Below are 17451 nucleotides of genomic sequence, written 5' to 3' on the forward strand. Positions count from 1 at the left end.
TGACAGGAGACAGTTAGGAAAGGACCTGACAGGAGACAGTTAGGAAAGGACCTGACAGGAGACAGTTAGGAAAGGACCTGACAGGAGACAGTTAGGAAAGGACCTGACAGGAGACCGTTAGGAAAGGACCTGACAGGAGACAGTTAGGAAAGGACCTGACAGGAGACAGTTAGGAAAGGACCTGACAGGAGACAGTTAGGAAAGGACCTGACAGGAGACCGTTAGGAAAGGACCTGACAGGAGACAGTTAGGAAAGGACCTGACAGGAGACAGTTAGGAAAGGACCTGACAGGAGACAGTTAGGAAAGGACCTGACAGGAGACAGTTAGGAAAGGACCTGACAGGAGACCGTTAGGAAAGGACCTGACAGGAGACAGTTAGGAAAGGACCTGACAGGAGACCGTTAGGAAAGGACCTGACAGGAGACAGTTAGGAAAGGACCTGACAGGAGACAGTTAGGAAAGGACCTGACAGGAGACAGTTAGGAAAGGACCTGACAGGAGACAGTTAGGAAAGGACCTGACAGGAGACAGTTAGGAAAGGACCTGACAGGAGACAGTTAGGAAAGGACCTGACAGGAGACAGTTAGGAAAGGACCTGACAGGAGACAGTTAGGAAAGGACCTGACAGGAGACAGTTAGGAAAGGACCTGACAGGAGACCGTTAGGAAAGGACCTGACCGTTAGGAAAGGAGACCGTTAGGAAAGGACCTGACAGGAGACCGTTAGGAAAGGACCTGACAGGAGACCGTTAGGAAAGGACCTGACAGGAGACCGTTAGGAAAGGACCTGACAGGAGACAGTTAGGAAAGGACCTGACAGGAGACAGTTAGGAAAGGACCTGACAGGAGACAGTTAGGAAAGGACCTGACAGGAGACAGTTAGGAAAGGACCTGACAGGAGACAGTTAGGAAAGGACCTGACAGGAGACAGTTAGGAAAGGACCTGACAGGAGACCGTTAGGAAAGGACCTGACAGGAGACAGTTAGGAAAGGACCTGACAGGAGACAGTTAGGAAAGGACCTGACAGGGAGACAGTTAGGAAAGGACCTGACAGGAGACCGTTAGGAAAGGACCTGACCGTTAGGAAAGGACCTGACAGGAGACAGTTAGGAAAGGACCTGACAGGAGACAGTTAGGAAAGGACCTGACAGGAGAAGTTAGGAAAGGACCTGACAGGAGACAGTTAGGAAAGGACCTGACAGGAGACCGTTAGGAAAGGACCTGACAGGAGACAGTTAGGAAAGGACCTGACAGGAGACAGTTAGGAAAGGACCTGACAGGAGACAGTTAGGAAAGGACCTGACAGGAGACAGTTAGGAAAGGACCTGACAGGAGACAGTTAGGAAAGGACCTGACAGGAGACCGTTAGGAAAGGACCTGACAGGAGACCGTTAGGAAAGGACCTGACAGGAGACAGTTAGGAAAGGACCTGACAGGAGACCGTTAGGAAAGGACCTGACAGGAGACAGTTAGGAAAGGACCTGACAGGAGACAGTTAGGAAAGGACCTGACAGGAGACAGTTAGGAAAGGACCTGACAGGAGACAGTTAGGAAAGGACCTGACAGGAGACAGTTAGGAAAGGACCTGACAGGAGACAGTTAGGAAAGGACCTGACAGGAGACAGTTAGGAAAGGACCTGACAGGAGACAGTTAGGAAAGGACCTGACAGGAGACAGTTAGGAAAGGACCTGACAGGAGACAGTTAGGAAAGGACCTGACAGGAGACAGTTAGGAAAGGACCTGACAGGAGACCGTTAGGAAAGGACCTGACCGTTAGGAAAGGACCTGACCGTTAGGAAAGGACCTGACCGTTAGGAAAGGACCTGACAGGAGACCGTTAGGAAAGGACCTGACAGGAGACCGTTAGGAAAGGACCTGACAGGAGACCGTTAGGAAAGGACCTGACAGGAGACAGTTAGGAAAGGACCTGACAGGAGACAGTTAGGAAAGGACCTGACAGGAGACAGTTAGGAAAGGACCTGACAGGAGACAGTTAGGAAAGGACCTGACAGGAGACAGTTAGGAAAGGACCTGACAGGAGACAGTTAGGAAAGGACCTGACAGGAGACCGTTAGGAAAGGACCTGACAGGAGACAGTTAGGAAAGGACCTGACAGGAGACAGTTAGGAAAGGACCTGACAGGAGACAGTTAGGAAAGGACCTGACAGGAGACCGTTAGGAAAGGACCTGACCGTTAGGGAAAGGACCTGACAGGAGACAGTTAGGAAAGGACCTGACAGGAGACAGTTAGGAAAGGACCTGACAGGAGACAGTTAGGAAAGGACCTGACAGGAGACCGTTAGGAAAGGACCTGACAGGAGACAGTTAGGAAAGGACCTGACAGGAGACAGTTAGGAAAGGACCTGACAGGAGACAGTTAGGAAAGGACCTGACAGGAGACAGTTAGGAAAGGACCTGACAGGAGACAGTTAGGAAAGGACCTGACAGGAGACCGTTAGGAAAGGACCTGACAGGAGACCGTTAGGAAAGGACCTGACAGGAGACAGTTAGGAAAGGACCTGACAGGAGACCGTTAGGAAAGGACCTGACAGGAGACAGTTAGGAAAGGACCTGACAGGAGACAGTTAGGAAAGGACCTGACAGGAGACAGTTAGGAAAGGACCTGACAGGAGACCGTTAGGAAAGGACCTGACAGGAGACCGTTAGGAAAGGACCTGACAGGAGACAGTTAGGAAAGGACCTGACAGTTAGGAAAGGACCAGACAGGAGACAGTTAGGAAAGGACCTGACAGTTAGGAAAGGACCTGACAGGAGACAGTTAGGAAAGGACCTGACAGGAGACCGTTAGGAAAGGACCTGACAGGAGACAGTTAGGAAAGGACCTGACAGGAGACAGTTAGGAAAGGACCTGACAGGAGACAGTTAGGAAAGGACCTGACAGGAGACAGTTAGGAAAGGACCTGACAGGAGACAGTTAGGAAAGGACCTGACAGGAGACAGTTAGGAAAGGACCTGACAGGAGACCGTTAGGAAAGGACCTGACAGGAGACAGTTAGGAAAGGACCTGACAGGAGACAGTTAGGAAAGGACCTGACAGGAGACAGTTAGGAAAGGACCTGACAGGAGACCGTTAGGAAAGGACCTGACCGTTAGGAAAGGACCTGACAGGAGACAGTTAGGAAAGGACCTGACAGGAGACAGTTAGGAAAGGACCTGACAGGAGACAGTTAGGAAAGGACCTGACAGGAGACAGTTAGGAAAGGACCTGACAGGAGACCGTTAGGAAAGGACCTGACAGGAGACAGTTAGGAAAGGACCTGACAGGAGACAGTTAGGAAAGGACCTGACAGGAGACAGTTAGGAAAGGACCTGACAGGAGACAGTTAGGAAAGGACCTGACAGGAGACAGTTAGGAAAGGACCTGACAGGAGACCGTTAGGAAAGGACCTGACAGGAGACCGTTAGGAAAGGACCTGACAGGAGACAGTTAGGAAAGGACCTGACAGGAGACCGTTAGGAAAGGACCTGACAGGAGACAGTTAGGAAAGGACCTGACAGGAGACAGTTAGGAAAGGACCTGACAGGAGACAGTTAGGAAAGGACCTGACAGGAGACAGTTAGGAAAGGACCTGACAGGAGACAGTTAGGAAAGGACCTGACAGGAGACAGTTAGGAAAGGACCTGACAGGAGACAGTTAGGAAAGGACCTGACAGGAGACAGTTAGGAAAGGACCTGACAGGAGACAGTTAGGAAAGGACCTGACAGGAGACAGTTAGGAAAGGACCTGACAGGAGACAGTTAGGAAAGGACCTGACAGGAGACCGTTAGGAAAGGACCTGACCGTTAGGAAAGGACCTGACCGTTAGGAAAGGACCTGACCGTTAGGAAAGGACCTGACAGGAGACCGTTAGGAAAGGACCTGACAGGAGACCGTTAGGAAAGGACCTGACAGGAGACCGTTAGGAAAGGACCTGACAGGAGACAGTTAGGAAAGGACCTGACAGGAGACAGTTAGGAAAGGACCTGACAGGAGACAGTTAGGAAAGGACCTGACAGGAGACAGTTAGGAAAGGACCTGACAGGAGACAGTTAGGAAAGGACCTGACAGGAGACAGTTAGGAAAGGACCTGACAGGAGACCGTTAGGAAAGGACCTGACAGGAGACAGTTAGGAAAGGACCTGACAGGAGACAGTTAGGAAAGGACCTGACAGGAGACAGTTAGGAAAGGACCTGACAGGAGACCGTTAGGAAAGGACCTGACCGTTAGGAAAGGACCTGACAGGAGACAGTTAGGAAAGGACCTGACAGGAGACAGTTAGGAAAGGACCTGACAGGAGACAGTTAGGAAAGGACCTGACAGGAGACAGTTAGGAAAGGACCTGACAGGAGACCGTTAGGAAAGGACCTGACAGGAGACAGTTAGGAAAGGACCTGACAGGAGACAGTTAGGAAAGGACCTGACAGGAGACAGTTAGGAAAGGACCTGACAGGAGACAGTTAGGAAAGGACCTGACAGGAGACAGTTAGGAAAGGACCTGACAGGAGACCGTTAGGAAAGGACCTGACAGGAGACCGTTAGGAAAGGACCTGACAGGAGACCGTTAGGAAAGGACCTGACAGGAGACCGTTAGGAAAGGACCTGACAGGAGACAGTTAGGAAAGGACCTGACAGGAGACAGTTAGGAAAGGACCTGACAGGAGACAGTTAGGAAAGGACCTGACAGGAGACCGTTAGGAAAGGACCTGACAGGAGACCGTTAGGAAAGGACCTGACAGGAGACAGTTAGGAAAGGACCTGACCGTTAGGAAAGGACCTGACAGGAGACAGTTAGGAAAGGACCTGACAGTTAGGAAAGGACCTGACAGGAGACAGTTAGGAAAGGACCTGACAGGAGACAGTTAGGAAAGGACCTGACAGGAGACAGTTAGGAAAGGACCTGACAGGAGACAGTTAGGAAAGGACCTGACAGTTAGGAAAGGACCTGACAGGAGACAGTTAGGAAAGGACCTGACAGGAGACAGTTAGGAAAGGACCTGACAGGAGACCGTTAGGAAAGGACCTGACAGGAGACCGTTAGGAAAGGACCTGACAGGAGACAGTTAGGAAAGGAATTAAACATTGAATTTGTAGGTTTAAAATATCCCTCTAGTGGGTTGACCCCTTTTGCCTTTGGTTGGTGGGTATAAAGTCTAACACCTTTGATGTGTTGATGAAGACTTTGTTCCAGGATATAATCACTGCCACCTGAGGTTAGCATAGGGCTAACACGTGCCATGTTATCTGATGGGATCAGCTACAATTTAGCATTTTGTCACTTGCAAGCAAATCAACGATTTCAATTGGCTGATTCACATTTTGAAACCGTTTCCACATTTTAAATGGTTGCTTATCTTTGCAAGTATGGGCCCATAGTGTTGAGGAATGCGTTTCAAGCCACGTCCACGTGTTGTGCCTATAGCATCATGTCCTCCCACCGCCACCGTCAGCCTGCCGTAGGGGACATCACCCCTGAGACACACACACACACACACGGTCAGAACCACAACACTGAATCAATACCACGGTTAAATATCAGTCTGATAAACAGCATAGGACCACTGAAGCACAGCCTGCAAACCCTTTGGCGATCGACACACTTTTAGAATCCATTCTTTATTATTTAAAAGATTTATTCTGATATGAATGCAATCATAAGGCCTTTAAAGAACCCAATAAATATACTTATACATACTTATCTGAACTAAATATATGTTTCCAAAGTGTGCAAGTGGTTCAGCCTTTGGAAAGTATCCAGACCCCTTGCCCTTTTCCACATTTTGTTTCATTACAGCCGTATTATAATAATTATAATTCTCCTCATCAATCTACATACAATACCCCATAACGACAGTCAAAATAGTTTTTTTTTTTTAAATGTTTGCAATTTTATTAAAAATTAAAAAAACGTATTTACATAAGTATTCAGTCCATTTGCTATGAGACTCGAAAGTGAGCTCAGGTGCTTCCTGTTTCCATTGATCGTCCTTGAGGTGATACGACAGCTTAGAGTCCACCTGTAGAAAATTAAATTGACTGGACATGATTTGGAAAGGCACACACCTGTCTATATAAAGGTTCCACAGTTCCCATTGCATGTCAGAGCAAAAACCAAGCCGTGAGGTCGAAGGAATTGTTCGTAGAGCTCCAAGACAGGATTGTGTCGAGGCACAGATCTGGGAAAGGGTACCAAAACATTTCTGCAGCATTGAAGGTCCCCAAGAACACAGTGGCCTCCATCATTCTGAAATGGAAGAAGTTTGGAACCACCAAGATTCTTCTTTGAGCTGGCCGCCAAACTAAGCACTCGGGGGAGAAGGGCCTTGGTCAGGGAGATGACCAAGAATCTGACAGAGCTCCTCTGTGGAGATGGGAGAACCTTCCAGAAGGACAACCATCTCTGCAGCACTCCACCAATCAGGCCTTTATGGTAGAGTGGCCAGATGGAAGCCACTCCTCAGTAAAAGGCACATGACAGCACGCTTGGAGTTTGCCAAAAGGCACCTAAAGGACTCTCAGACAATGACAAACAATATTCTCTGGTCTGACGAAACCAAGATTGCACTCTTTGGCCTGAATGCCAAGTGTCACGTCTGGAGGAAACCTGGCACCATCCCTACAGTGAAGCATGGTGGTGGCAGCATCATGGTGAGGGGATGTTTTTAAGCAACAGGACAACGACCCTAAGCCCACAGCCAAGTTAACGCAGGAGTGGCTCTATGAAAAGTCTCTGAACCTGATCAAACATCTCTGGAGAGACCTGAAAATAGCTATGCAGCAAACGCTCCTCATCCAACCTGACAGAGCTTGAGAGGATCTGCAGAGAAGAATGGGAGAAACTCCCCAAATACAGGTGTGCCAAGCTTGTAGCATCATACCCAAGAAGACTGGAGGCTGTAAACTCTGATAAAGTTGCTTCAAGAAAGTACTGAGTCTGAATAATTCTGTAAATGTTTATTTTATGCAAACATTTCTAAAAATCTGTTTTTGCTTTTTCGTTATGGGATATTGTGTGTAGATTGATGATGAAAAAAACCCAAACAATTGAATTAATTTTGAAATAAGGCTGAAACGTAACAAAATGTGGAACAAGTCAAGGGGTCTGAATACTTTCCTAAAGCACTGTATAAACACTCAAACAGAGAATTTTACATTACAGAACATGTTTAAATGTTTTAAAATTCCACAGGCAAAAAAAACATAAATAAAAGTAGCATAGTATTTGCATATTTCAAGTGCAGAACAGTATATCTAGAACAAAGCACTTGATTTGATAAAGACAAAGTTCCCCATAGTTCCTTGGAGCAGGGGGCATTATGCCATGTCGATACGTTTCAGGTCACTAGTGGTCAGAGACATGGAGGGTTAATCCCAGGCTGAGGTTCAGGGTCGAAGAGCAGCGCGGGCTCTCTCTAGGATCTCTGTCTGTATCAGAGGGTAGTCTGGGTGCTCTGTGAGGACCTGAGGGGGAGCAGGCAGGTCAGGTAAAACACTCTCTCACTACACTGATCCTTAATCATCCTCATCCTCTAAACTAAACTACACTAAGTCCTTTCCAATATTTCCAGTAGTGATAGCCTGGTACCAGATCTGTTAGTGCTGTCTTGCAGATCTGGGACCAGGCTACAGTAGTAATATTATCCACGGTACAGACCTTGTGACAAACCTCTATGGTCTCGTTGTACTGCTTGAACTTCAGGTAGTTGAAGGCCAGTCTGAAACCTGAACAGGAGGAAGCAGAAGGGACACGACCATTAACATTACAGACCTTAAACCTTTAAAAAGGTGCACTATGCTTATACATCACTTCTACATTTCCTGGTTGCAAAAATGATAATAGTTCACCTAATTTCAGTTTGTGACAAAGCAAGGAAGTATAGTCCAGATAATCATCTAAACTGCTGTAAAACACATGTTCCATAACCAAAAATAATGTATTTTCAGCTGATGTACAAAACTGAAAGTAATAGATACAAAACGAAATTTAAGAATGGGAAGCATAGAAATAGCACACATAGAACAAACATATCTACAGATTATTAGAATGGCTTTCAATGAGAATGACAGATCTATAACACATAGAACATATCTACGGATTATTAGAATGGCTTTCAATGAGAATGACAGATCTATAACACATAGAACAGATCTACGGATTATTAGACTGGCTTTCAATGAGAATGACAGATCTATAACACATAGAACATATCTACAGATTATTAGAATGGCTTTCAATGAGAATGACAGATCTATAACACATAGAACATATCTACAGATTATTAGACTGGCTTTCAATGAGAATGACAGATCTATAACACATAGAACATATCTACAGATTATTAGAATGGCTTTCAATGTGAATGACAAATCTATGACATAAATGTCATTGTGAATTTGGTCGGGTCGCCCAAAAAGTGAGAAAATGCATCTTAAAGGGTGTCCACAGACTCACCCACGCTGGGGTTGACTCTGTTAGTGTAGAGCCAGGCGTGATCGTAGAACACTGACGCATCATGGTACGAATGCTCCTTCTCCCTGATGTAGCCCATGTACTCATACGCTCTGCTGCACGACTACAAACACATACATTACATACTCACTACTACACTACTGTCTACACTAATACACACTACTGTCTACACTAATACACACTACTGTCTACACTAATACACACTACTGTACACACCAATACACACTACTGTACACACTAATACACACTACTGTCTACACTAATACACACTACTGTCTACACTAATACACACTACTGTCTACACTAATACACACTACTGTCTACACTAATACACACTACTGTCTACACTAATACACACTACTGTCTACACTAATACACACTACTGTACACACTAATACACACTACTGTACACACTAACACACACTACTGTCTACACTAATACACACTACTGTCTACACTAATACACACTACTGTCTACACTAATACACACTACTGTACACACGAATACACACTACTGTCTACACTAATACACACTACAGTACACACCAATACACACTACTGTCTACACTAATACACACTACTGTCTACACTAATACAAACTACTGTCTACACTAATACACACTACTGTCTACACTAATACACACTACTGTCTACAGTGTAATGTCAAACTACTTTCGCACTAATACACATACTGCCTAGGGAGATGTCAATACACACTACTGTCATTAAAATTATACCATACTATAAATAACAAACTATCATGTCTTTCCTTTGTTTTGGTGTAAACACACAGAACATTAGGAAAATATTGAAATTTAATGAACTATCCTTTTACAAAACATTTCATGAAACACCTCATATTTCCTTAGACAAATGTGCAACTACTTTTATCATTCACAAATATGCATTGCAACTAATCCCACTGATTGTACAAAGGCACAAAACTTACACACTTGGTACTGACAAAATACACACTAATGCACTTTAAGATTAAATAGACTTTTAAAGAAAGGACACTTGTTAAACCACTTACACATACGCATATAAAATCTAAATGTAACCTACGTACACCTTACAAACTAAGGAGAGTGATTTTAAATGTGTAATGAAAAACTACTGTCCTGTAAATCTAATACTTCACTACTGAAACATACATACACATACAATACATACTGAAAAACATAGTTGTATGAACAGTAATCCACACACTGTCTTTTGTTTTGAAGCTGCTGACTAACATTAAATACACACTACTGCTACACTAATACACAACTCACCACACTAATTCACTTCACAGAGCTGTATTCTTTCAATGCAAACACACTAAGTCAGCATTTTAAAGGTGTTAGTCTACACTACTTGTATTTACACCTGAAACTTGGCACTTTTGGCCTGTACACACTAATAAACACCAGGTGTCATGTACACACTAGCTGTCACTAATACACAATGTCATTAAACACTACTGTTTCTGAGCACTTACGCACTTTTGTTTTATTGATATTCATCACTGAGAACATTTGTTCACAAAGGTACTGTCCCAAACACACAAACTTTTAGCAGCCAGGGCTAATACACACTACTGTCTAGATACTGATAAACTCTGTCCAGACCTAATACACATTTGTACACACTTCAAATCACTACTGTCACACTAATATCACTACTGAACACACCAATACACACTACTGTTAACTAATACACACTACTGAAACACTGAAAACTACTGTCTCAAGTTCACAAATACCTGAAAACGTTTCTCAAAACAGTACTGAAATTTTGTCTTTTTGTTTCATGTCCGCTCACTGTCTACACTAATACACACTACTGTATCACCAATCACACACACATCTCTCAGACAGGGAAATGAGCAGGGTCTACACTAATACACACTACATCTCCCACAAATCAGCACAACTGTAAATGCACTATGTTGTCACAAAACTGTCTGACACTAATACACACTACATTTTGTTCACATTGTTAATACACACTACTGTCAACCAAGAATACACACTAGCCATTCCTGAGACTAATACAACACGGTTTTCCTTTTTCTCCATGAATGTCCACTACTGTCTAGATCAAATAAATGCACTACTGTCTAACCATCTCACTTCAGTGTACACACTAATAAACACTACTGTCTGAGAAGTTTGTCAAACTACTGTTCACACTAATACACACTACTGTACACACTAATAACCACTCCTGTCGTGGTCCATTTTCACACTACTGCAACACAATGCCTCCTGGTGCAAAATACAGTGAAATGTCCAGAAACGATCTCACTCCATTAAGGGCTTGTACTTTGTCTTTGAACTTTGTACACTAATACACACCTGTACACACCAATACACACTACTGTACACACTAATAAACACTACTGTCTACACTAATACACACTCTGTCCACACTAATACACACTACTGTACACACTAATAAACACTATCTGCACCAACTAAGAAACACTACTGTAACAGTCAATCTCACACTACTGTCTACACTAATATGGCCACTGTACACTGTGATAATCACACTACTGTCTACACTAATACACACTACTGAACATGCACTAATACACACTACTGTCTGACACTAAATACACACTAGTTCTAATCCTAATACACAGTATTCCTCGTCACACTAATAACACTACTGTCTACACATACACACTACAGCCGCCTTCATCATGCATCGTTTAACAAAGTCACACTAATACACACTACTAATGCTATTTAATAGCACATTAGGTAGCTGGCTTTTACACTAATACACACTGACTTCTCGGCTCTGGATAAAGTTGACTGCTGTTTCACTCAATACACACTACTGTCTACACTTATCTCACTACTGTACACACGCAATCATATTTTTACTGTACACATGATACACCCTACTGTCTACAATATTACACACTACTTCAATACACTAAACACACCAAGCACACTAGGTTTTCTGCATCTCTGTAAACAAACTACTGGTCCACTGAAAATTCTACACTACCTTATCACTTTACTCCGTTTGGGTTCGACATTTTGGCCAATACGTAGAATGTATGCACACATGACTTAAATCGCAACGATCGTAACAAGTCTGCAAATGGCATATTATTATTATTTTTCATTATTACAGTAATACAAACTACTGTCTACAAAAAAAAAACACTACCTTCCATGTCTTTTATGCATTTTTTCCACTTTCTAATATGCAATACTGTCTACCACTAATACACACTTCCGTCTACACTATGTTTACACACTACACTAATACACACGAATACACACTACTGTCTACACAAATCAACACTACTGTCTGCACTAATACACACTCGCATTTACACTAATACACACTACACACTAATAGCATACAGCTCATCCTACACTGACACCTCAGACTCTGCTGGCTGCCTGTGTGTGTCTCCGTCCGTCCATCTGTCACTGTCTCTGTGTGTGTGTGTGTGTGTGTGTGTGTGTGTGTGTGTGTGTGTGTGTGTGTGTGTGTGTGTGTGTGTGTGTGTGTGTGTGTGTGTGTGTGTGTGTGTACCTGGTTGTATTTAATACAACGTTGCAGTAGATCACAGGCGATATCATACTTCCCAGACTTGATGTAAACATCAGCCAGCAGCAACCAGGCTGTCTCCAGGTCCTCTGACAGCTCCCAGCTCCACTCCACCTGTACAATAACCATATATAATACTGGAGTCCTCCAGGGCTCTGTTCTAGGCCCTCTGGAGTCCTCCAGGGCTCTGTTCTAGGCCCTCTGGAGTCCTCCAGGGCTCTGTTCTAGGTCCTCTGGAGTCCTCCAGGGGCTCTGTTCTAGGTCCTCTGGAGTCCTCCAGGGGCTCTGTTCTAGGTCCTCTGGAGTCCTCCAGGGCTCTGTTCTAGGTCCTCTGGAGTCCTCCAGGGCTCTGTTCTAGGCCCTCTGGAGTCCTCCAGGGGCTCTGTTCTAGGCCCTCTGGAGTCCTCCAGGCCCTCTGGAGTCCTCAGGTGCTCTGTTCTAGGCCCTCTCTGACTGTTCCAGGTGCTCTGTTCTAGGCCTCTGGAGTCCTCCAGGTGCTCTGTAAAAAAGGCCCTCTGGAGTCCTCCAGGGCTGGTTCTGGCCTCTGGAGTCCTCCAGGTGCTCTGTTTTAGTCCTCTGAAGTCCTGGCTCTGTTCAGGTCCTCTGGAGTCCTCCAGGGGCTCTGTTCAGGTCCTCTGGAAGTCCTCCAGGGGCTCTGGTGAAGGTCCTCAGGAGGAGGGGCTCTGAAGGTCCTCTGGAGGAGAAAGAGGGAAACCCTACCTCTAGAGTCCTCCAGGGCTAGGTTCAGCCCTGAAAGGGGTCCTAGGCCCTCTGGAGTCCAGCCAGTGGGGGTTCTAGGCCCCTGGAGTCCTCCAGGGGCTCTGTTCTACCTCTGGAGTCCAGCTCAGGTGCTCGAGTAGGTCCAGCTCAGTGAAGGGGCCCTCTGGAGTCCTCCAGGTGCTCTGTTCTAGGCCCTCTAGAGTCCTCCAGGGGTCGGTTCTAGGCCCTCTCCTCTGACTGTTTCTGAGTGTCTGCTAAACTACAGGACCAACATGTAAATCTACAAGAGTCCTAGTAAAAAAAGTCTACCTTGGTGAGCCTCTTGAGCTGGTTCCTGGCCCGAGGAGTTTGTTTTAGTAGCATGAAGGCCTGGCCCATCGCCAGCAAGTAGGGAACGTTGTTCACCTGAGGAGAAGAAGGTACAGGAGAAGGAGGTGGTGAAGGTACAGGAGGAGGAGGTGAAGGAGGGGGAGGAGAAAGAGGAAACCCTACCTGAGTAGAGACCAGCTCAGTGAAGGGGGTCCTACCTGAGTAGAGGCCAGCTCAGTGAAGGGGGTCCTACCTGAGTAGAGTCCAGCTCAGTGAAGGGGGTCCTACCCGAGTAGAGTCCAGCTCAGTGAAGGGGGTCCTACCTGAGTAGAGTCCAGCTCAGTGAAGGGGGTCCTACCTGAGTAGAGGCCAGCTCAGTGAAGGGGGTCCTACCTGAGTAGAGACCAGCTCAGTGAAGGGGGTCCTACCTGAGTAGAGGCCAGCTCAGTGAAGGGGATCCTACCTGAGTAGAGACCAGCTCAGTGAAGGGGGTCCTACCTGAGTAGAGAACAGCTCAGTGAAGGGGATCCTACCTGAGTAGAGACCAGCTCAGTGAAGGGGGTCCTACCTGAGTAGAGGCCAGCTCAGTGAAGGGGGTCCTACCTGAGTAGAGGCCAGCTCAGTGAAGGGGGTCCTACCTGAGTAGAGGCCAGCTCAGTGAAGGGGGTCCTACCTGAGTAGAGGCCAGCTCAGTGAAGGGGGTCTTACCTGAGTAGAGTCCAGCTCAGTGAAGGGGGTCCTACCTGAGTAGAGGCCAGCTCAGTGAAGGGGGTCCTACCTGAGTAGAGGCCAGCTCAGTGAAGGGGGTCCTACCTGAGTAGAGGCCAGCTCAGTGAAGGGGGTCCTACCTGAGTAGAGGCCAGCTCAGTGAAGGGGGTCCTACCTGAGTAGAGGCCAGCTCAGTGAAGGGGGTCCTACCTGAGTAGAGGCCAGCTCAGTGAAGGGGGTCCTACCTGAGTAGAGTCCAGCTCAGTGAAGGGGGTCCTACCTGAGTAGAGGCCAGCTCAGTGAAGGGGGTCCTACCTGAGTAGAGGCCAGCTCAGTGAAGGGGGTCCTACCTGAGTAGAGGTCAGCTCAGTGAAGGGGGTCCTACCTGAGTAGAGGCCAGCTCAGTGAAGGCCTGCAGGGCTCTCTGGATGTGTTTTGGGTCTCTGGTGGCCATGAGGCAGAGGTTGACCAGCAAGGTGATTCTGTCTGACCGCTGACCTCCTGATGACCCATGACGTGGGCGGAACTCCTTCACCAGGTTCTGAGCCGTGGCCACGCCCACCTGCTCCCTGTGCTCAGCCCCGCCCAGCTGGCTCATACTGACCAATCAGAGACGAGAACAGACTTAAACATTTTATATCATGTATTATATTATAAATAGCTGAAGTATCTCAATCAGGAACAATCAAACTAGGCAACATGGTATAGGATGTATACATCATAATGTCCTCTATACAGTACATCATAATGTCCTCTATCCCAGACTGTCCACATTGGAGACCATATTATATATTATTATATATTATTATTATATATTATTATTATATTTATATATATTATGAGACAAAATACTGGAGTCTGTATACAGTACATCATAATGTCCTCTATCCCAGACTGTCCACATTGGAGACAAAATACTGGAGTCTGTATACAGTACATCATAATGTCCTCTATCCCAGACTGTCCACATAGGAGACAAAATACTGGAGTCTGTATACAGTACATCATAATGTCCTCTGTCCCAGAATGTCCACATAGGAGACAAAATACTGGAGTCTGTATACAGTACATCATAATGTCCTCTATCCCAGACTGTCCACATTGGAGACAAAATACTGGAGTCTGTATACAGTACATCATAATGTCCTCTATCCCAGACTGTCCACATTGGAGACAAAATACTGGAGTCTGTATACAGTACATCATAATGTCCTCTGTCCCAGACTGTCCACATTGGAGACAAAATACTGGAGTCTGTATACAGTACATCATAATGTCCTCTGTCCCAGACTGTCCACATTGGAGACAAAATACTGGAGTCTGTATACAGTACATCATAATGTCCTCTGTCCCAGACTGTCCACATTGGAGACAAAATACTGGAGTCTGTATACAGTACATCATAATGTCCTCTGTCCCAGACTGTCCACATTGGAGACAAAATACTGGAGTCTGTATACAGTACATCATAATGTCCTCTGTCCCAGACTGTCCACATTGGAGACAAAATACTGGAGTCTGTATACAGTACATCATAATGTCCTCTGTCCCAGACTGTCCACATAGGAGACAAAATACTGGAGTCTGTATACAGTACATCATAATGTCCTCTATCCCAGACTGTCCACATAGGAGACAAAATACTGGAGTCTGTATACAGTACATCATAATGTCCTCTATCCCAGACTGTCCACATAGGAGACAAAATACTGGAGTCTGTATACAGTACATCATAATGTCCTCTATCCCAGACTGTCCACATAGGAGACAAAATACTGGAGTCTGTATACAGTACATCATAATGTCCTCTGTCCCAGACTGTCCACATAGGAGACAAAATACTGGAGTCTGTATACAGTACATCATAATGTCCTCTATCCCAGACTGTCCACATTGGAGACAAAATACTGGAGTCTGTATACAGTACATCATAATGTCCTCTATCCCAGACTGTCCACATTGGAGACAAAATACTGGAGTCTGTATACAGTACATCATAATGTCCTCTATCCCAGACTGTCCACATTGGAGACAAAATACTGGAGTCTGTATACAGTACATCATAATGTCCTCTGTCCCAGACTGTCCACATAGGAGACAAAATACTGGAGTCTGTATACAGTACATCCTAATGTCCTCTATCCCAGACTGTCCACATTGGAGACAAAATACTGGAGTCTGTATACAGTACATCATAATGTCCTCTATCCCAGACTGTCCACATTGGAGACAAAATACTGGAGTCTGTATACAGTACATCATAATGTCCTCTATCCCAGACTGTCCACATTGGAGACAAAATACTGGAGTCTGTATACAGTACATCATAATGTCCTCTATCCCAGACTGTCCACATTGGAGACAAAATACTGGAGTCTGTATACAGTACATCATAATGTCCTCTGTCCCAGACTGTCCACATTGGAGACAAAATACTGGAGTCTGTATACAGTACATCATAATGTCCTCTGTCCCAGACTGTCCACATTGGAGACAAAATACTGGAGTCTGTATACAGTACATCATAATGTCCTCTGTCCCAGACTGTCCACATTGGAGACAAAATACTGGAGTCTGTATACAGTACATCCTAATGTCCTCTGTCCCAGACTGTCCACATTGGAGACAAAATACTGGAGTCTGTATACAGTACATCCTAATGTCCTCTGTCCCAGACTGTCCACATTGGAGACAAAATACTGGAGTCTGTATACAGTACATCCTAATGTCCTCTATCCCAGACTGTCCACATTGGAGACAAAATACTGGAGTCTGTATACAGTACATCCTAATGTCCTCTGTCCCAGACTGTCCACATTGGAGACAAAATACTGGAGTCTGTATACAGTACATCATAATGTCCTCTGTCCCAGACTGTCCACATTGGAGACAAAATACTGGAGTCTGTATACAGTACATCATAATGTCCTCTGTCCCAGACTGTCCACATAGGAGACAAAATACTGGAGTCTGTATACAGTACATCATAATGTCCTCTGTCCCAGACTGTCCACATAGGAGACAAAATACTGGAGTCTGTATACAGTACATCATAATGTCCTCTGTCCCAGACTGTCCACATAGGAGACAAAATACTGGAGTCTGTATACAGTACATCATAATGTCCTCTGTCCCAGACTGTCCACATAGGAGACAAAATACTGGAGTCTGTATACAGTACATCATAATGTCCTCTATCCCAGACTGTCCACATTGGAGACAAAATACTGGAGTCTGTATACAGTACATCATAATGTCCTCTATCCCAGACTGTCCACATTGGAGACAAAATACTGGAGTCTGTATACAGTACATCATAATGTCCTCTGTCCCAGACTGTCCACATTAGAGACAAAATACTGGAGTCTGTATGCAGTACATCATAATGTCCTCTATCCCAGACTGTCCACATTGGAGACAAAATACTGGAGTCTGTATACAGTACATCCTAATGTCCTCTGTCCCAGACTGTCCACAACATCAACTCAAATGTTATTTGTCACATGCGCCGAATACGACAGGTGTAGACATTACAGTGAAATGCTGACTGACAAGCCATTAACCTCTCTGGGATATGTGGGACACTAGCGTCGCAAAAGCCAGGGGAAATGCAGAGCGCCAAATTCAAATACATTTCTAGAAAAATCCAACTTTCATTAAATCACACATGCAAAATAGCA

At 45.3% G+C, this 17451-nt stretch overlaps 1 protein-coding gene across 5 annotated transcripts in view; it reads right to left on the reverse strand.

Annotated features, from left to right (window-relative positions):
• Positions 1-6942: 6942 nt before the first annotated feature.
• LOC118378944 (tetratricopeptide repeat protein 21B) overlaps positions 6943-17451 on the reverse strand; it is a 72345-nt gene continuing 61836 nt past the window's right edge. For 2 of the 5 annotated variants that reach the window (XM_052498530.1, XM_052498520.1), the window contains exons 24-29: positions 14157-14370; positions 13064-13159; positions 12020-12148; positions 8456-8576; positions 7658-7725; positions 6943-7464 (exon numbers count right to left, since the gene is read on the reverse strand). In XM_052498530.1, the coding sequence (XP_052354490.1) occupies positions 7387-7464; positions 7658-7725; positions 8456-8576; positions 12020-12148; positions 13064-13159; positions 14157-14370 (706 nt within the window). In that variant the 3' untranslated portion in view covers positions 6943-7386. Of the gene's footprint in view, positions 7465-7657; positions 7726-8455; positions 8577-12019; positions 12149-13063; positions 13160-13876; positions 13912-14051; positions 14087-14156; positions 14371-17451 lie in introns of those variants that run through there. The other 3 variants (XM_052498533.1, XR_008095082.1, XR_008095083.1) reach the window with 3 other exon arrangements.

Source organism: Oncorhynchus keta, chromosome 4 (genome assembly GCF_023373465.1).
Source record: "Oncorhynchus keta strain PuntledgeMale-10-30-2019 chromosome 4, Oket_V2, whole genome shotgun sequence".
In the NCBI taxonomy this organism is placed as follows: Eukaryota; Metazoa; Chordata; class Actinopteri; order Salmoniformes; family Salmonidae; genus Oncorhynchus; species Oncorhynchus keta.